We start from the raw sequence: 21,314 nt of genomic DNA, 5'->3' as shown, positions 1-21,314 counted from the left end.
AAAGCTAGCTCAGCCTCTCTATTGCTACACCCAAAACAGCTGACTCCAATGTGAGGGAAATGATTTCAAAAATGTTTTGGGTATTCCAACTATACCTTGTTTAATCTTGATCAGAATTCACAATACTAGTGAACTGTCAAGAAATATGAATGTATTTCTGGATATGTTTCATCTTAGTATCAGAGACTTCCTGATAAGGAGTATGAAGGGTAGGGAAAATTGTTAAATGAACTATTTTACTGTTTCTTCAAAGGTGTTTAACTCAGAAGATCAGCCCAACAGAGATTCAAAGCTCTCTGTGGCTCTTCCATCAAAGTTGCAAGGCCCTGGAATACAACAAACCTCTGAACTGTCTGGGAATCAATCACACAGGATAATCACTTCCTGGCAAAGCAGACGTGAGCTCCTCGCTTGTGGCTCTAACACATCACAGCTTTGTGTCCATCATAGCTTTGAAGTGCAGATCTCCTGTGGTAGACCAGAATGCTTTGTGTGCCTCAGGAACAGCTAAGGATGCTAGTGTGAAGCTTCAGTTCTTCCCAAGGTTATAACCTCTGCATAACAACTGCTTAGGTGAAGAGGAGTGACCATTGGATACTGGCAGGATTGTTTTGTGGCTCGAAGAGCAAATAATGAGAGAAAAGCCACTGAATGCACATACCGCTCACATCAGAAACCACCTCAACCCCATCCTTCCTTTTTTTCTGCTAGGGCAATGAATGCATGTGTATCATGAATACAGACTCCGGTATCCTGAAAATGCTAAAAGTGATTTTAGCATAATGACCAGCCAAGAGATGTACTACATCTTATGTTAAACTAGATGAGCTGCAGGAAGAGGACTAAGATGCATATTGAATTAACCCTGATCTTGTCTGAGTTGGTCAGACTTACTGCTACATAGGATTCACACAGAATTTCAAGGTTGGAAGAGACCTCAAGATCATCGAGTCCAACCTCTGACCTAACACTAACAGTCCCCACTAAACCATATCCCTAAGCTCTACATCTAAACGTCTTTTAAAGACTTCCAGGGATGGTGACTCCACCACTTCCCTGGGCAGCCTGTTCCAATGTCTAACAACCCTTTCAGTAAAGAAGTTCTTCCTAGAATCCAACCTAAAACTCCCCTGGCGCAACTTCAGCCCATTCCCCCTCGTCCTGTCACCAGGCACGTGGGAGAACAGGCCAACCCCCACCTCACTACAGCCTCCTTTGAGGTACCTGTAGAGAGCAATAAGGTCGCCCCTGAGCATCCTTTTCTCCAGGCTGAACAAGCCCAGCTCCCTCAGCCGCTCCTTGTAGGACTTGTTCTCCAGGCCCCTCACCAGCTTCGTCGCCCTTCTCTGGACCCGCTCAAGCACCTCGATGTCCTTCTTGTAGCGAGGGGCCCAAAACTGAACACAGTACTCGAGGTGCGGCCGCACCAGAGCCGAGTACAGGGGGACGATCACCTCCCTAGCCCTGCTGGCCACACTGTTTCTTATGCAAGCCAGGATGCCGTTGGCCTTCTTGGCCACCTGAGCACACTGCTGGCTCATATTCAGCCGACTGTCCACCATCACTCCCAGGTCCTTCTCCGCCTGGCAGCTCTCCAACCACTCATCTCCCAGCCTGTAGCTCTGATTGTGGTTATTGCACCCCAGGTACAGGACTCAGCACTTGGCCTTGTTGAACTTCATGCAGTTGACCTCAGCCCATCGGTGCAGCCTACCCAGATCCTCCTGCAGAGCCTTCCTACCCTCGAGCAGATCGACACATGCACCTAACTTGGTGTCATCTGCAAACTTACTGAGGGTGCACTCAATGCCTTCATCCAAATCATCGATGAAGATATTAAAGAGGACCGGCCCCAGCACCGAGCCCTGGGGAACGCCTCTAGTGACTGGCCTCCAACTGGATTTGACTCCATTCACCATGACTCTTTGGGCCCGGCTATCCAGCCAGTTTCTAACCCAACGAAGCGTGCGCCAGGCCAAGCCAAGAGCAGCCAGTTTCTTGAGGAGAATGCTGTGGGAGACGGTGTCAAAAGCCTTGCTGAAGTCAAGGTAGACCACATCCACAGCCTTTCCCTCATCCACCCAGCGCATCACTTTGTCATAGAAGGAGATCAGGTTCGTCAAGCAGGACCTGCCTTTCATAAACCCATGCTGACTGGGCCTGATCGCCTGCTTGCCCTGCAAGTGCCGCATGATGACTCTCAAGATAATCTGCTCCATGAGCTTCCCTGGCACTGAGGTCAAACTGACAGGCCTGTAGTTCCCTGGGTCTGCCCTCCAGCCCTTCTTGTAGATGGGCGTCATGTTTGCTAGCCGCCAGTTAGCTGGGACCTCCCCCGATAGCCAGGACTGTTGATGAGACAGTTATCGACATGAATAACTGGCTACTATCACCATTTTAATTTGAACCACTTCTACCAGAAGGTGGAAAGAATCTACTAAGACAAAGACAGTCATCGATCTTCCTTCTTTCCCATATGGCTTCAGGAACAGCAGCCATAGATGTGAAGAGTTCATGAATTGGTTAAACAGCTCTTGATAACAAGTTAATACCTCTCTTTAGCCAGAGCAACTCCATGAAAGGAGTTGCTAAAAATTGATTAATTGGTAAACTGAGACAGCAAGGAAGCAAGGAAATAATTGAATTGCCTGACTTGTTATCTAGTACCCAACCATAATAATACGACCTAACATAATTTCACAATCAATACAGAAGTGCATGCATTTCACCCCAAACATGGTGTGAACTGAAGGTGAAGGGGAGTGGAAAATAAAAGAAAAAAAAAGTCATGAGCTGTAATTATCTGTGACAAGTGTCTTCAGAGCTGTTGTTTTCATGCTCATTGTTCACCACTAGTAAACTAAAAAGCACAAATGCAACCTGTAGCACTTCAACTGACACTGTTCAGAGTAGTCTTCACAATTACGGTTTCGTTGACAACAGATTTATCTGAGTTCTTGCTGCAAGAGGGTGATCTTCTTCATATAAAGGCACAGAAAAGACCAAGAAACACTTAAAGAAGTTAACAATCAATGTGTGTGAACAGTGAGAGACCATCAAATGCAAGATCCTGTACTTAGGCCTTCATGTCTCTGGATCTATGGATATTGCATCTGCCTTTCTGATGGGATACTACAGTGTTCAAGCTGCTGCATCTACTGTAACATGGTGTGATGAACTAATGCCAATTCAGAGTGTCCTGCTACATCAAAGTGCTCTTTGGGACCACTTGGCTTTCCAAAAGGAACTACTCCGTAGTGTTAGTTGGAAGAATGTCTTGCAGAAAAGTTTTAACATATGTTTGGCAGAAGGTGACAGAAAATACAGTAGTCTGAAAAATAAGGAGGACAACAGGAAACAAAAGCTGATTTGGGGATATTCTCATTTGCAGGTAGTAGATTGAAAAATGTGGAGGAAACTGATGAAGAGCATCCACTAAGCCATGTGAAAGCTGCAGCTCTTTATTAAGGAACCATCAGGAAGCTGAGGATTTGCTTCCACAGGAGCTAAAAAAATGGTTACTGTTATGAAAAAGCCAGACCAGTGTTTGTCTTGTACAAAATTTCACCAGAAGATGACCTTTCATGAGCTGATCTTGAAGTTAACCACTATGCCTTCCCCCGTTGAGAAAAAAAAAAGAGATAAATCCAAGCTGCGCTTAAAATCTACACAGAAATAAAGTTTTCTTTTGAGGTTTACTTCAAAGTTTACTTGCAAAATAGCAAAGATAGCATGAACACCTCTAATTATGCGGTGGGGCAAGCCATGGCCATTTAGATAGAGAATCCTTCGTTCAGTGCAGAGCTGATGGTGAGCAAAGAGCAAATCAAGGTGATAACAGCAGATGACAATGGTTCCTATAAACTGTTGAACTGGTTGAAATCGGTGTAACGAAAGACTCCTGTCACTGCCAACAGGCTGATAGGTTTTCTTTAAGGAAGAACCGCGGCCTCTGCCACAGAGGTTTGCTTCCCTGCACATGTTTGTATGATTGCACAGCCAACTCACACCCAAACGCCTTCATACCCAGTTCTCCACACCCGGACTAGCAGATAGCTCTGAGGACACAGGATAACATTTGAGTGCTACCCCAGAAGTTATCTGACACCTTAGCTATTCTGATGCAGGTCTTCTCTTTGCAGTCATCACAACTTCTTTTGACTACAGACCCACTCACTCAGACACAAATTCTGCCAAATTCCTTCCACAGTTGTGGACAAATCATTAAATTTAAGGTGCTGATAATCTTGCTTTCTTCAGCATTCCTCTACACTTTTTAAAGCAATCATCAACAGCCTGAAGTCAGAAACAGTCAGAAGCCAGCTCTACAGTTCGGTCATTACTGAATTACTGACACTTATCCAACACTGACCCCAGCTTAGATAAGATCCCACAGGATTTATTAGTTCAAGGCACAGTATGACAGATACAAAACAAGCCCTAAGCAACAAAATAGATGTGGGATCTAGAATATTAAAACAAAGTTGCATCATGTTTTGAATGGGATTTGGATCCTAGATTGCTCCAATTAAGGAGTACAGGATTTTCAGTCTCCCTTGCTCTCAAGTCCACTGAGGACATTTGATAATCATATGGCTCACAGAAAGATTAGAGAGGTTATTTTTTTTGTAGTTGTGCACATTTACTAGGCTAAAATGGCAATCCTAATAATTGTCCAGAAGCTCTATACTAAAAATTGTACCACTATACAAATAGTTTTGTTGCCAGAGATGGTAAACCAAAGCTCTTAAGTATTACGAAGGAGCCTGACCACATAAAGAAAATCCTGGTAACATCCAATTCATTTACTACTAGTCTGCTTCAGCTTGAGGTAAATCAGCTTAAGGACTTCAAGAACAAGCTGTTTCTTAATTTTTTGCAGACAGTCTTGTCGTGCACTAGCAGTGAGGGGCAGGGAAAAAGTCTTCCCTCATAGGAATACGAGTGTCCATCTGTCTAGGCTCAGAGCACTTTGCTTGGAGCAGTACGAGTCCCTGTATTCTTTGCTGATCCTCTTGCTCCCAAAGCTGGTCACATAGAGACTTTCCAGTTACCAAAATCTGCATTATGCACAACCAAAATCTGCACAGTGCAGAGTGGGATAGTTTTCCCAACACGATGTGCTGCTGCTAAAATATCCTCTACTACTCTGTGTTTCATGCTTATCTTTAGGGAGGTGAAAGGATATCAACAGTGGCTACAAGTCACTCTTCACTTGAATAGAAATAACATTTTAGACAGGAAAACCAAGAGCGGTGTACTTTAGGATTTCAAAACTTTTTCATGCTGTCACGACAGGGAACTTGTCCAAACTGGATCCGAGGGACCTAGATCATTAGGCTAGCACTGGGACATAAGAATAGTACCAGAAGGTTTAATTTCTTCCCAGTTCAGTTTTCTTATATCTGATGCCTTGCCATCAGAGGAGTTCCATGTAGAGTTGCAGTGCTACCATTACCTTTCCTCATTTTTACTTAGAGTGTTCCATTTGAGAAGCAGTTTTCAGAAAGTCTAGAAAACATTAATTGACATAGTAATTCAGCCACCAAAGGGAATAGCTCTCCAAAATAAATTTATAACGAAAATAGGCTGGAGACATCTAAACTAGTAACTGGAATTTAGATGATATGCAAGTTCAATCTTGTTCCACTTCTACCCCAATTTTTTATCTGCTATACAGGAAAATATATCTGTGGTTAAATCCTTAGAAAAAGCCACATGAGACTAATAACTCCTATATATAATGAAAGAATTATTCCAAAAAAAATTAAAAAAAAATAAAATCAAAGCTGACATGCAGTCAACATGTCTTATTCAGTTGCTATTACGTATTCTATACTGTATATGCTGTAAGGTAGGCAGGGACCTATGAGGCATGTAGAAAGGAGGAACAGATGTAATTATAGATAACACAGCACATGCTGATATAAAGCATATATACCAAAGGTTTGAACTGAGTTTGAACAGACGCCCCTCATGTTGGAAATAGCTAATCTTTGTGTGTATATTATACAGATTAACTACAGTCAGGCTCAAACCATACTGATTATTGTACCTGAGTCTTCCTAATGATTTTCATTATATGATTCTGTTCAGTTTATTAGGTTTTAGCCTTTCAGTCTGAAGTTTTTCATGATGAATACCAATGGACATTTATGGTCACAAGGGAAAATAAAAAATAAAAACAATTAAGTACTTCTGTCAGTATTATAAGAAGTCTGCCATTCTTAAACTTAAGTAGATTTATCAGCATGCAGCTCCTGAGTCAGGGTTTGCATATTGCACTGGGCTTTATGAATCATAGAATCATTAAGGTTGGAAAAGACTTCCATGATCATCATGTCCAACCAGATACCATCTATTTAGTGTTAAGCCTCAGACTGAAAGCTCTCTAAAAAGTAAAAGAAAATTAAACAATCCTATTTTAAGCTAATGAAATATCATTGTAACTTAAATAGGTCCTCAGTGACTGAACCCAGTACAAAGTGACAAAAATAATACTGAAGAAAACTAAGAAATATGCTTCCAAGATGAATTAATATATTCTGAGTAGGCAGCTTAACACTTGTGTGTGCAAATCTTCAACAATGACCATCTGACTCCAGTTGAAGTTGGTGGAAGTTAAAACTGCTCAGTACTTTTGAAGCACTTCTGCTGACGTACTATATTCAAACTGAAAAAAATTAGACATTCAAAGATAAGGACATTTACAAAAAGCATTTTCTGCCATGCTTCTGGGTCTCAGCTCTTTATTCTACCTTGATCAGTAAATCCCAGACTGATGAGACGGCTGTGTTAAGCTCCCATCTGGGATTCTTGCAATCACAGCTTGACTTGCTGTCCTTTCAATGGAAGTATGCTTTTTACGTATTTGTACATCACACTGACCTACAACGTCAGATACTTGCATACATTATGACATCAGAATCAATAACAGAACTGCTCCTACATTTCAAAGTGGTTTTCCTCCTCCATTGTTTGCAATCACAATTTATTTTGGAAGCCCTTTTTAGAGAAAATACATGTTTCCTCCACAGGAAGGCTCCCTGTGTGGAGAGTTAATTAAAATGCTAGAAGACCTGGCCCTAGTTAGAGTATTTACCAGAACACCCATGGAGGAAGGGCTATCCTTTGAAATGTTAAATAAATTGCCAACTGTGGATGGGGGTCAAGAAAGCTTTTCAAGCCACCCAGTGCTCTGAAAAATGTATACACCTGAGAACAAAAACCAAGTGAACCCTGTCTATGATGACAGGATGATGGACTTAGTCGAGTATTTTATAAATTAACTGTTGCAGTGCATTTAGTGTGAGCTGAAGAATTAGAATACTTGAGGGTGATCAGAAACACTTAATTCTTCATTAAAATATGTATTAAGAAAGAATAATAATATGAAGGTAAGAACTTTTCTGCCCATATCATAATAGAGGATAGCATAAAGTGTTGACTACCAACATACATACAACAATTAATTTCTGACAGGTAAGCAGTTCTCGTAACAGACACTAATCATCTTTCCAGCTACCAAACATTACCAAAGCCACCAAAGAGTCACCTGAAAATAAAGCTGTTAATTTACTAAGGGTTTGGATTTAAGAGCTTTGCATTTTGAGTTGGATTCCTTTATGGTGAAGATGATTTCAAAACCTGAACAATCAGTAATTCTCTAGCCATAAACAAGCACTGAAAAAAGTAACTGGATTCGGTTGATTTAAAAGACAAGAGCTCAAAAAAGGTCCAAGCAAATACCTGCGAGATCTAACATGGCACAAAAACCACTTTGGGTCCACAATCAGTTACAAATACAAGAAGGAAAAAAAAGCATCAAGATTATTTTTTTTTCTCCTCTGATCTGTAATAGTAGTACGTATTCCATTGGTTTAATATTTCATCTTGACAAAATATTTTCAGCTTGTTGAAAGTTATTAGTTTAAATACGAATCTTGTTTCTTCTTTTAAGAAAAGGAAAGGGAAGTAGATTGGGCCACTCAAAAAACAGACTATATTCCAGAGATGGAACAGACCGAGCAAAACACAGCTGTTTCCAAAATATTTCCTCAAGTTAATTGAATTAGTTTGTTTTGCTAGAAATCGTAATATCACCATGCTCTAACGACCGGAGCACTGTGGATGACCAGCTGCATTGTTTAATGAAAACATTCCCCCAGAAATTTCAGGTTGTGTTCTTCACCTTAAAACAGTAGCAGCAAGTAATGCTGTGTATGTCAACACAACCCATTCTTTGAACAGATTCTTGTCCTCTTGCTTCACAAGGTGATCTAAACCACTGGGCTTGTTTGTTTGGGTTTTAAATTGTTTGTTTGTTTACAGAAGAATTCATCGCAGAAAGGATCCAAGCATGCCCTGCAAGCCACCATAAATGATGGCATAAAGAATGTCAACTATGTTTACTGGTGCTCCATGAAATAGCCTCAGAGAATCAGAAAAGTGTTTCTAAGGTATGAGAGAATGATTTGGATTACACAGGTTGAGAAAAATCATGTTCCAACAAGCAAAGGACTGGTGTCTACCGCTTAAGGTCAATACACCAGTAATAAGCAAGTTATTTGCTTAATTAAATACTTGTGGTGTATTGATAACAAACATAGCTGTTCAAGGCTTGTGTCAATATAAGACATTTATTATTATAAATAAGCAGCTTGTATGTCTGATGTTATTCTACGAAAGACCAATAAAGCATGTTTCAAGTGAATCAGGTATCAGTCAATAGATGTATTTCAGAACTAATTGTGAATTGTAAACTAATTACAGTACTGCTAAAGAGGTCCTTATGGGATTCGTAAAATTTTAGTCAATGACTAAAAATACCACTGTGAGTAACACTGGCTTATGAAAAGATTAATGTGTGGAGGAGAAATGCTGTTGGAGAACAGTAACTCCCAGATAAGCACGGCACTGTCAAATAATACTTTTTAATGAGCCACTGCAACGTTTGTATCTCCAGAAGCAGATTTTTATAGACCAGTTTCAGAAAGACTTGGATATATAATCATTATGTATCATCTGATAAAGTGAGTCAAAATAAAACCTTCCTCTAGAAAATAAATACAATAAGCCATGACAAGTGGACACGGTCCACTTCTGATATATTGAAAAAACCAAGGAGAGTTCAGACAAGAGCAAAAGGTTAAGAGCACATTTAGCTTTTCAGGAATATTTTTCAATCCGTTTTCTTTCAAGGAATGGAATAACTATGCAAGTTCAATTACAAACAACCAAGAGAAAACAAGTGTATTATGAATTCCAGCCAGGAAGAAATTGGGAAGTTACTACTGGGAAGTAAAATGATTTGTTGATTTCATAAGTAGTCCAATATAAAAACCTTACTGGTCACTGCTATACTTTCAAATCTGCTTATAAATAAATTCCCTAAATCTACCCCCCACTGTCTGCTTGCTTAGCTCATGTTGACAGAGCAGCTACCGACAGTAACATCTTTATGAACCTAGCTTTAGAGAGCACAGAGTTGGGGGATGAAAGACTGAACTCAAAAGATGCTGTACATTTACTGCAAACTCGGTGGTATCTTCAAACTGATTTTTCTCATGCAAGATTAAAAGAGATTAATTCAGCATTTCTTTGCACATCATGTAAACAGCCAGTTCATTCAACTTTCTAATTACTTCTTATATTGGTGTTATCAGAATACATAGAAAAAAACAGTGGCAGAAGTTCTTACTTTTAAATAAGATTACTTGACCTGCAAAGAAACACCGAGCAACATTATAGGGCTTCAGATTTACTTAAAGTATGATTTCAGATTTACTAAAAGGAAGGAAAAACAAAAAAAACACAAGAAAACTTTGACTCCTATATTTTTTTCAGCTATCTTCATCTTGCCAGAGATATGTTGTCATTAAAAGAAGATTAAATTTCAATGGCAGTCAATATGTAGTGATGTTAAGACTGTTTAGACTTGAGAAAATTATATTTGTTTTGCCCTGCACCCAATCTACACACAGCAGAACGCAAAGAGCTAGAGAACCTTTGCAGGCAGTGCCATTGCTTAGACAAACAATGCACAAGACAATGAGGAAATGTGGTGTTAAGGTGAATGTTTTCCCTCAGGAGCAGAACAAGGTGTTGACACGTACCTGTTCTTACCTTAAGTAAGAGTCACATAGGGAGGCAGACTGAGTGTGAAACATCTACACATTGTCACTCACAAAATGGTCTTTGGAGTGGATTACTCTTAAAATGAGTACTCTTCTACCTTAAATTATGAGCTACCTGAAGTATCAAGAAACTGTTCTCTGCTTCTTCTCAGTTTTTTCCCTGAAAGAGGTTTCCTTCTGTCTCTAGTAGTTCAAAGGCCTGGTTGACATTACACCTGGAACCAGAATCCATTGACATAGAAGAGTTCTGCATACAGCAAACAATCCTAAGCATTTTTTTCTCCCCCCACCCTTAACTCTGCCAAGTCAATATCCTCGCTTTAAGAGTTAAGAAGCAGAAGGTTCCAGAAGTGAATACGTTGCCTCCATAAGTATTACCATAGTTTTCCCACTTAAAAATGGGGCTCGTACTGTGTCAATGATAAATCAGTGTGGAAAGACACCACTGGACAAACTCAGGAATCCAGATGCCACATCAGGTAGAATAAGAAAACGTGAGGAAGCAGCAGTGGAATTTGGACCAACAGCCTCCTCCTGGGTGCACCTTGAAGCTTACAGAAACTTCAGAAAGTTGCTATAGCTCCTGATCTAAACAGCAAGAAACCAGGAAGCATGAAACTAAACCCACCTCCACTGCTTCTTTATCAGTCTTCCATGAACAGACACTAGAGGCTATAGAGCACTGAAGAATCACAGCAAGCATGAGGCTGTTCAAAATATTCTTATACGTATGAACAGAAACATCCTTACTAGAAGGAACAGTGCATGACAGTGATTTTAATGCAGTGTTTTATCCCATCTTTCTCCAAGTGTCAAAAGCTTTTGTGTTCACTTCCCAGGACAATTGCATCTACAAACATCTATGATCCAGGTCCATATGCACTTGAAGTTCAGTTCTGCTAAACAGACCAAAGTGATCAGAATTTACATGAAAGAAGGATGTTTTCCAGAAAAAAAAAAAAAGCTATTTTCTTCATTAACCAATGCTCACAAGTCAGTACACCCAATATACAAAAGGATCTGAAAGACACCTTAGTTTATAGTTGATCCTTAATGCTATTCTCCTGATTGTTTATACAAGGCAGTTGCAGAGCGTCACACAGAACAGTAGTTTACTTGTATACTACTACAAGTATACTTGTCGTATCCTACTAAGTTCCTAAGTACAGCTGAAACAGAAAAGCCTGTTTTGTACACAAAAAGGTGCATTTTTTTTTCTTTCTCCTTTAATCACCTTTTAATGTTAGGTGATTACATGATTGGGGGAAACGGACGCATTACGAGACAGAGGCATGTCTTCTACAGTCTTGCCATTTGGAAAGGTAAAAATAAATGTTTTATATAAAAACCATCTTAACCACACCTTTTCAGATTATTTCAAGATACATGTACAGTCTTCATATAAATTATTTACTTCTCCTGCACTAAAACTAAGGGTCTAGAGTTTGTACAACAACACAAAGAAGTTTGTCTGTGCAAAGGCTGGCACATGTTGGAAGTGCTTAGTATCTTGCTCACATCTCTCTTAGAGAGTTAGACAAGTACAGCAAGCTCTGAACTGGCAGAAGATAGCACTGTAAGCATACTTTGTAATTCAAATGTCCAGTGAGTCAACAGAGGAAAACAAACAAACAAACAAACAAACAAAACCAACAATCCTGTTACAGGAGCCACTGAACTTTCTCTATTCCTACGAAGCTTTAACCCTATGAGATACACCAGGATCAAATCCAACCCCGTGCTCCTGAAGGCTGCTTTACCCACCTAGACTCCTGATGGTGATCTACCATGCCTTAGAAGAACAAGTAATTGCACGTTTGTGTGCGCACACAGGCATGCCATGTGTGTTCATATCTGAAGAGGCATTATCTAGAATAGAGGATTATCCTTAAATCAACATGAAATGAATTCAAGCATGTAAAATATGAATGAGTGCTCAAGAAAAAAAAAAAAAAGCGATTTGCTTCTGTTGGATCTTAGTCTTCCACGTGAGGCATTGAAGAAAATAAAGGTGATCTCCATTAGAAAGGCAGTGTATAACACCATGCAGTGCATTCTGCGTTTGCTTCAAGACACAGAATGACTAATTCTCCGTAATTAAGCGAACTGTAGCATAACAGAGTTGGTAATGCCTCCAGCAATATTAATCACAGTTTTCAACAAAAGATTAAGTTACTTAATATAAATTACGCTTGCACAGAAGAATATGGAGCCATGATCACCCACACTTTCGGCAGTTTAACCTACTCTTTGTTCTTCATAATGGAAAAACAAAACTGTTTCTACCCATTTTAATTCATATATGACATAAATTAAATACAGCTTAAATTACACGTATCAAAAAGAATGCATTTTTCAAATAATTAAAAAAGGCCGGGAAAATGACACCAGCAGAGAGTAGGGACTCAAATTATTGTCAGATTGTTATTACAGATATTTTCCAGCCTGCTATGTATCTCCATTGTGTGCACTAACCCAAATCACAGAGGGAAAGTTTCCCTTTGCTACATCTTCTGAAGACCAACTAGACTAATTAGTTTAAATTGATTGTTGAGAAGAGCTTCCCTTTCACCTTTTATAGGAGTGGAGTCTTCTTAAAGGAAACAGTCAAAATTTTATTGCCTATACAAAGAAAGACTTTTCATTTCTAGTTATTTTAAATGTCTGGGAAACAAAATAAAACAACATAAAAACAATAACACCTGCTTTCTACTTTTAAACAGTTTTCTAAGTTCAAAAATGCACATTGTTCCCACATGATGTAAATTCTTGGCTAAAGTAAAGCTAACAGTACAGTATTTAAAACATGACCTGGATTTGACTTACTACAGAAATGGTATTTTGGGAAAAAATAATTTATTGTTCTTGAAGCCTAGCATTGCTTTAAATGTAAATGGCATTTATAATTATTTAAACTTAACTTTATAAACAAACAACTGGGGAATATCAGATTATGGGGAAGCAATTCAAGTTTGGCTTCAAAGAGATCTTATCAGTAAAGATCTTTCACTACAGGTGATTGATGTTATGCCTTACATTATGAACATTAAGTGGCAGGGTTTTTCTTGGATTTTTTGATGCTTTGCATGTGAACATGGAAAAAATAAATCTCCTAACTACAGTTTTATTTACTCTAGTCACAACCAGCATGTCCTTCCTTCTTAATACAGCTTACCCAGCGAGGCCTTAATTCCTTCAACTTTTATTCCATATTTGTGTGCATACAAATCACATGAGACAGAAGGTTCACGTATAGCTGTGCAATGCAACAGGGATAACACAAAATACTGCTGGTCAGTACACTTAACATGCTCATCTGCTTTTGAAAGAGGCCTAAATAGGACGTGTGCAGGTGAGGTACGAGGCTTCACTTCTTCCAGACCCTGCACTCCTCAATATTAAAAACCAAACAAATAGAACATCCAGATTTACTGATTTATGGTATTACTGTGACTATAAAAGAAAACATCCAACATATTTAAAGCCAGTTGTGTCAGACAGTTATAAGTAACAGAACAGCCAGACAAAGCTTCTGCCCATAAAATGGAAGAAATGTTGATCATTGCAGCAAAACAAATACCTCACAGGGTTGAAGAACCATCCAAGGCTGTAAATTTTAACAATAGCTGAATGATTTTAACTTTCTGCAGAAGACCATTTCTATTAACAAAATTGTAAGTGATAACTACAGACATAAATTTTCTTTCTCTTAAAAATAGATCTGCATATTCAGTGGAAAGACGGCTTTAGATTTCTTTTGGACTGTGGTCCCGCTCTGTGCTCAGTCCTGCTCAGTCCATCGAGTGCTTACTCAAAAAAAGTCTATTACTAGACATTAAAAAAATCCAAAGTACACAGAATTTAAGGAAGCACCAAGAAATACAGTTAAGACCCAATGCAAAATGATAATTCAGAAGTTTCCATCTCTTCTGCTGGGAGCAAGCAACAGCTCTGAGACGATCCTTGCACTAAGTTTCTCTGCCATTAGACAGAAGCCTATGGAGAAGAACCATTTCCAGATCATTTTGTAGAGGCAAAATGCTTCTAGTCTATCAAATACATTAAATTTGGTAAGTGGAGGAAGGGACGGGTTTTCTGCACAGCTCAGCCCAGTTGTTGGGGGAAAAAGCATAAAATTAAAAATTAGTTCAACTTTGAAAGTTCAAATACTAACTGACATGAAAAGCAAGCTGAAGGAAGCCATGAGTCTACGAAGACAAAACAGAAAACAACAGTAAATATTACCCCAAATTTGTACAGTTTCACTGTGTCAAAGATGCTAGAATGCAAATAGTAATAGTTATATTGTGGGATGGTTATTATTTACATAGTTATCTTGGGGATGGAAAAAAATCTTGTATGACTCACTCAAGGAATGCCAGGTTAAGAAATAGGAGGTGTGTGGTTGGGCAGTGGAGAGGGATGAACATGGGAACAAGTTTCAAAGTATTTCCTCGAAACTGGGAGGAAAAAAAAAGGATCGTCTGGGAAAGGAAAACAAGTTTACGTCCCATTCAAAATTTCCACAGCAGGGAAATGACAATGGTAGCAGGAGCTTAGGATGACAAAAGACATTAGCAGAGTTTGCTTAAGGAAGACGCAGTGTCACAACAAACACTTGTGGGATTTGCAGAGCCCCAGTGCCCTGTGCTTGCCTCCGAACCAGAAGCTGGCGATGTGCAAGCGGCAGAGCCATCCCTGCACAGTGGTCAGACCACTGACCTCTGTTGTGCCTAAGGTGGAACAAAAAAAGAAAGTCCTTTTGTTCTTCTTAACTATAAAGGGATATTCAAACAAGCAAAATTAATCACGGAGTGGAAACTGGTTAGAACAGGGAAACAAAGGCTAAATGGAGCCCGTAATCCCCAGAAGGAAGGAAGGCAAAGTGTTGCAAGTTGAGGATCGCTTGCGGTACGCTTTAAAAATAAAAGCTAACAAAACCCAACGTGTCCTGATGACTTCTGCTTATTGGCTTCCTCACCTGTGAGGAATGTATATACCACTCCAAATAGCACCATAAGTTACAGACAAAAACAGAAGAGTAGTTGGAAAGGCATGCAAATGATGCAAAGGATTAGGGATTATAAAATCCATTTACTTTATTACATTGCTCAGTATTTGCAGCCCATTGTCTCCAAGTCCTGGAAACATCTGTTCCTACCAATTATATATCCACTATCTACATGATATAACTACCTTGCCATAGGGACCCTACATCTACCAGCACAAAGGAGTGAGCTTTTCTGCAAGGACAAGCATGCAGTAGGGGATGGAAAAGGAGTGTGTACACCACCCAGGAACACACGTGGTGGTGCCCGGCTCAGTTATGGACCTGGGCAGGCATCAGTTCTGGTGGTAACGGGAAAATACCCCAAGCACACAGCCTTATGGAGGCCCAGAAGAAGTATCTTAGCACATGAAGCTCAAACAAATTCTGGTATTTATCAATAAGCATGAGTTGGCACTATATAAAGTTGGAATTAAAGAGAAAAAAAAAAAAAAATTGTCAAGTTTAATTTTGATGCTTGAATTGGTTTGGGGATGGTAAGCTTGAGCTGAGGGTTTGCTGATAGAGTATACTTAACTAACGAACTGCAGTTTTAGCCTAAAAGCCACCGTCTGAGCAGAAATCCTCTCTCGATGCAGTTTAATTCTGACAGCAGTCAATAGGAGGTGTCTCATTAGGCAAGTAACTCAGTAATGCACTACTATCATCATACACACCTGCACTTCCAGGCACCTACTGCTTAGCTTGACATGGCACCTTTATGTGTGATTTCCACGAACTAAAGGGTGATATGTTTCTTTGTACTTTTTTATACACTTATGTACAGAAATATAATGAAATGTCTAGATTTCACTATCAAGTCTTAATAGTTAAATACCCCGTAAGTGGCTACCATACCTTTTAAACGAAGAAAATGAACATTTCCATTTTCCCTTTAAGCCCTATCATCACTTTCAGTTTCTGTTGAATGGAAAAGCTTTCACTCCCAGCACTTTCAGTTTCAGTTTAGCTAGGAAGTGCAGAAGAATGGGCTCTGTTTGAGAAAGTCACCCAAAGTTAGGGCAGCGACTGAAAGTCTAGGGAAAGGGAAAAAAACAGGAGCCAGAGGATGCTAGAAGAAAACCATCCAGGAACAAAAAAATAAAAATGATTTCTGGCTATGGCTTACTTCAGCATTACATTAATTATACCTTAATTATACCGCCATGGCTAGCACTTTGTTTAAAGCCAATCCCCCTTCACACACCACTTACTCCCAAAATAGTTTAAAAGATGAGATTGGAAACAAGAACTTAAATTGGCTCCATTAAGCGATTTGTAATGTTTTTTGCTGGCGATTTCCTGTACAAACAATCTTGTACAAGGGAGTATTTGCAGTTCTCTGCAAAAAAAAAAAAAAGACCAAACAGAAAACAAGGAGAAAAAAAAACAACACAGAAACATCACCTCCAACAAGAAAATAAATCACAAAGCTAGGACCCACTGACCAAGCCCTGTAAGGCTGTGCAATATGTATGTATGCTTAAAAAATATATCCTCATCTCAGGGCTAGCAAAAGCATCCTAAAAATTCTGCACAGACGAACATTTTTGCTTATTAAAAATAAAAGGAAATAAAAATAAAAGGCAAGGTATACTGTGCGCAAGAATGAACTCCAGGTTTCCAGCCTTTTCTCCTCTTTGTAGCAGACATTAAACAAGAAACAGGCAATCACAATGGAAAGCAAGTTTCCATTTTATGTCAGTTCATCTCGTTGCAGAAGAGGAAAAACAAACAAATGAAATAAAAGCCAACACCAAAGCTCCTCTGCTATTATCCCAGTGCCCCAGCACGGCTCCAGCCACCTGCCACAGACCTACCTACTTGTGTGCGGGGCACACGCAGGTGGCTGATCTTGAGGACCGCTCTCCTCACCACGCACAACCCTTCTCACGGCTACTGGCTATGACAAAATGCATCAAAGCATTTCCGAACAGGTTCAGGGGGAGCTCCAAACATCACGTGAAGCAGGAGACAGCGGCTGGGGGTGAAGCTGCGACAAGCAGGAGGGTGTTCTTGGAGAGCGGCTCAGCACTGCACACGAGCAGAAGCCTTCAGGAATTCCTAATGTTTTGGTAACTGATACACAGGGCTCATCACGAAGCTGAGTGTTTTCGTTTGCCATAATAAATGGAGAGCTGGCATGCTTTTAGGGGAAGGTCGTTTTCAAACACTTACAGAGGAAGCCTCCCTTCTAATACCCTACTTATTTACAACTCTAGAGATTATCAGCGTGCATAGATTAACATAATTATTTTGCATATCTTTTTGATATTTAACAGTAGCTCCTTAGAACATACACTGCATTTTTTATCCTAAATTTCTATAAAATCCTCTAAACTTGTCCCAGTTCATGTAGAAGACAAACAAGAACAAATCAAAATGGAGCTATTATTTACAAACTTGTACCTAAAAAAGAAACAAGCAAAACCCACACCAACCCTGTTGCTCAACTTTGTTTATTCTGTGACGGTGCTCTGCTGTCCCTGCGTTCACCGCTTCCCCTCTGATACCCATTTCCTCCATGTTGATCTACAAAAATATTCCTCTTCCCTGTAGCAAAGGTATGCTTCCAGGTTCACGCTGCCAGGAAGATCTTAGGGACAGGGATGGAGACGCTTACCATCAGAAATGCTATAAAATATCAACCTGATAATATTCTTTAAAAGACCTTTGCGTACATCCTAAGCCTTTTTTTTCGTGCAAGACTGGAAACAATCCCCTTCTGCAAAGCAATTTTACTTCACTCCTTCTCTGACAAATAAACCTTTCACCACTCTAAATATTTTCCCCTTAACTAGAGCAGCATTTCCACTTTACAAACAGCAACACAAAGCACCTGCAGCTCTCCCTACATCCAAATCAGACGTTTATGTCAGGCCCTGATCTGCCAGGGATGAAACAATAATCCAGCACTTCCTCCCTGCAATACGGAGATCAGAGAGTATTTCATGATTATGACATGTATTTAATACAAAATTCAGTGCAGAGAGCCTGAGGAGCATTGGGTTTCTTTTAGGGTGCCAGGGGTTGGCGACGGTTTATTTTTTTAATGGCATTGTTTCTGAACAGGTGCTGGCTGCTCTGGTTTACTATGACAACCACCCATGCCGTGGACTACAGGCAGTGCCTATGTGTTCGGCTCCCTTTGTTCGAGCAGTTACATTGCTCTCTGGAGGAAGACCACCAGCCAGGATCTCTGCCTGCATGTGGCCATATTGGCAATGTTATACTTCCAGTGATTATGGGAAGAGAAATCTTTAAAAACACTATTTTTTAAATGGAATATAGTATTTGAGATACCAGAGCAGTTCAAGCATCAGGAGAAGCGCTTTACCATGAATATTATTAATCCAATGGAGTAGGAATCGCATCTTCTCCCTCTGCCCTTTTCCTGGCTGCACTGGTATCCTACGGACTGGCTTTTTGTGGATAATAATAGAACCCGTGATTTGTTTTTAGCAATGGAGCACTACGGTCCTGGCAAACACCGCTTGTACCTTCAGTGCTCTGGCGTATTTCATTATTTTCTCCTCCCCTCACCCACCAAGAGGAACGAAGGAATCCAATGACATGGAAGTACGGCGCTGTGAGGAATGATGGACGGCCCCCCAAATTGGGGACGACGTGCAGATAACCACCCAAACTCCACACCGCCAGGCGCGGCGAGCACAGGCCAAGCCAGCTAACGCCGGGGCAAAGCAGTATTTCCACGCTAACACAAATCAAAGGATTTATGACCACGCTGAAGAGGCCAAATAAGCCCGCCGCTGCTCAGACCATTAAAAAAAAAAAAAAAAAAAAAAGAAAAGCCAAGCCCTGCAGTATGACTGTTCTGTTTCCTGCAGGAAATGAGATGCTTGTGTTAGATACCCCTGTGGTTTTCGTACTGTAAGTGTACCAGCTGCTACGAAGCCCCTGGAGAGGGCTGCCTGCGCGCTGCTGCTTGGAAAGAGCAGTGCCCAAGGGGCGGCGGAGGGGGGGGGGGGGGCACGAAAGCAGACAGGTCACCCCCCAAAAAAAAAAACTGGGAGGCAACCTCTGCAGGTCTCACCCCGTAGCAAAGGCCAGGACGTGCCCACCCCACTGCTTTTCCCTGCTTCTTTAACCGAGGGGACCGCGGCTGGCCTCCAGGAGCCGCCACTCGAGGACCATCCATCCATCCATCCATCCATCCCTGGGGAGCACGCCTGACGGATGGCCATTGACATATCTATATCTATATATTTATTTTTAACAATATTTGTATTTTCTCCTTTCCCCGCCCCGCTCCCCCCGCAGGACCCCGCCGCTCCCCGTGCCTCCTGCCGGGGTGGAGCCGGCAGGACGGGCTGAAACCCCCGATCTCCATCGCAAAGCCACAGCTGGGGGAGGAGGAGGAGGAGGAGGAGGAAGAGGAGGGGGAGGAAGGTGGAAACCCGTCTGGGGAAAGCCTGGCACGGGCCGGGGAGGGGGGGGACACACAAAAAGGGGGGGCCGGGGAGCCCCCTGCGGGCACCTGCCGCACGTACCCAGCAGCAGCAGGCGGTGCGTCTGCTTGTACTCCCGCTTCTGCTCCTTGAGCGCCCGGTCGATGCTCTTGCTGACTTTCCTCGCCTCCTTCTCCGCCTCCCGCTCCTCCAGCCGCAGCTTCTCCCAGGGTCTCTGCAGCGCCGGCGGCTGCTGCTGCTGCTGCTGCTGCTGCTGCTGCTGCCGCGCCGCCTTCCCCCCGCCGGCCTTGGGCAGCGGCGGCCGCTCGGGGGCCGCCCCGTTGCCGCCGCCGTTCTGCAGCACCAGCGGCGGCCCGACCCCGTCCCCGTCCCCGTCCCCGTCCCCGTCCCCGTCCCTCTGGCCGCCGCCGGGCTTGCTGCCGGCCCGGAGCAACGCGCCCTGGGCCAGCGGCTGCTGCTGCTGCTGCTGCTGCTGCTGCGGCGGCGGCGGGGCGGCGTGCGGCTCGGCCGGCGGCTCGGGCTCCGAGGCGGCGCCGGCGCTGGACGAGATGGAGCCGCCGCCGCCGCCGGCGTCGCCGAAGAGCCGCGGGCGCAGGCTGTAGCAGAGCCCCATGGCTCGCTGCCCCCGCCGGGGACGGGCTGCGGCGAGGCGCGGCGGGGCTGGGCTGGGCGCTCGCCGCCGGCCCTAGGCGCCGCGCTGCTGCTGCTGCTGCTGCTGCTGCTGCTGCTGCTGCTGGCGGTGGCGGCGGCGGCGGGGGGCGCGGGCGGGCGGGGAGGGGGCGCCGCGGAGCCCCTCACGGCCCCGCCGGGCCATCTTGCATTTTCCTCCCCGGGCGGTGCTGGTGGTGGCGGTGGCGGTGGTGGCTCCGCGGCGATCACCTGACGCCGAGCTGCCACCGCCGGGGCCACCTTACCGTAAATACCCCAGCGCCAGCCCACCGCGCAGCGCCGGGCGAGGGGCGGGGGCTGCCCGCCCTCACACACACACACACACACACACACAGACACACTCACACACAGCCCCACACACTCACACTCCCCCCCCACACACGCGCACTGGCACACGCAGGCAGGCCGCGAAGCCCTGGCTCACGCACGAAGCCCTCTCCCGCTCCCCAAGCCCAAGCCCCCAGCCCCGAGCTCTGTCCCCTCTGAGGGAGCCGGGCCTGTGTGCACCGAGGGTCCCCCCGTTGTCCCCCCAGAGCACAAAGAGGGTTTTCAGCCCCGGCACACGCCGCCCTACTACGCGCGCTTCCCTCGGCGTGCCGCCCGCACGCTGAGTAACTGTGCCGTGGGAGGCAGGCATCCCGCTTGGATGTGATGGCGCGGGGAAATAATAGGCAATATTGGGGCTTGCTCGCTCGCCCACTCGGCGTGAGCAGTTGTAGTACTCCACGAGCAAGGAGGGAAGGCTGTGGAGCAACGCCGCGCTGCTCAAAGGCAGCCCTCGTGGCGACACGTCGCGGACAAATTCGGGTCGCCCCATCCGCTGCGTGGCTCTAGATGTGGGGCAGACAGGATGCACTGCAGCTCCTTCTGTCTCCCTGGGCTCCACAACTTGAGACATTTTTCTACTCTAACATTTCATAAAATTTAAAATACGTTTTGGCGAGTGGACAGCATTCTTAGATGAAACAATATGTCTATATCATAAGTCAAAGGTCGTATGTTGACTGTAACAATCAAAGAACACACAAGCAT

General features: G+C 42.9%; 1 protein-coding gene across 3 annotated transcripts in view; it reads right to left on the bottom strand.

The window, feature by feature from the left end:
- Nucleotides 1-20,521, bottom strand: part of GNAL (G protein subunit alpha L) — a 191,790-nt gene extending 171,269 nt beyond the window's left edge. Inside the window, exon 1 of one of the 3 annotated variants that reach the window (XM_068671660.1) lies at nt 19,695-20,521. In XM_068671660.1, the coding sequence (XP_068527761.1) occupies nt 19,695-20,226 (532 nt within the window). In that variant the 5' untranslated portion in view covers nt 20,227-20,521. The remainder of the gene's footprint in view (nt 1-19,694) is intronic. The other 2 variants (XM_068671662.1, XM_068671658.1) reach the window with 2 other exon arrangements.
- Nucleotides 20,522-21,314: the final 793 nt, after the last annotated feature.

Source organism: Anas acuta, chromosome 2 (assembly GCF_963932015.1).
Source record: "Anas acuta chromosome 2, bAnaAcu1.1, whole genome shotgun sequence".
Lineage (NCBI taxonomy): Eukaryota > Metazoa > Chordata > Aves > Anseriformes > Anatidae > Anas > Anas acuta.
The sequence above is the reverse complement of the archived record's forward strand: the minus strand, read 5'-3'. Positions and strand labels throughout refer to the sequence as shown.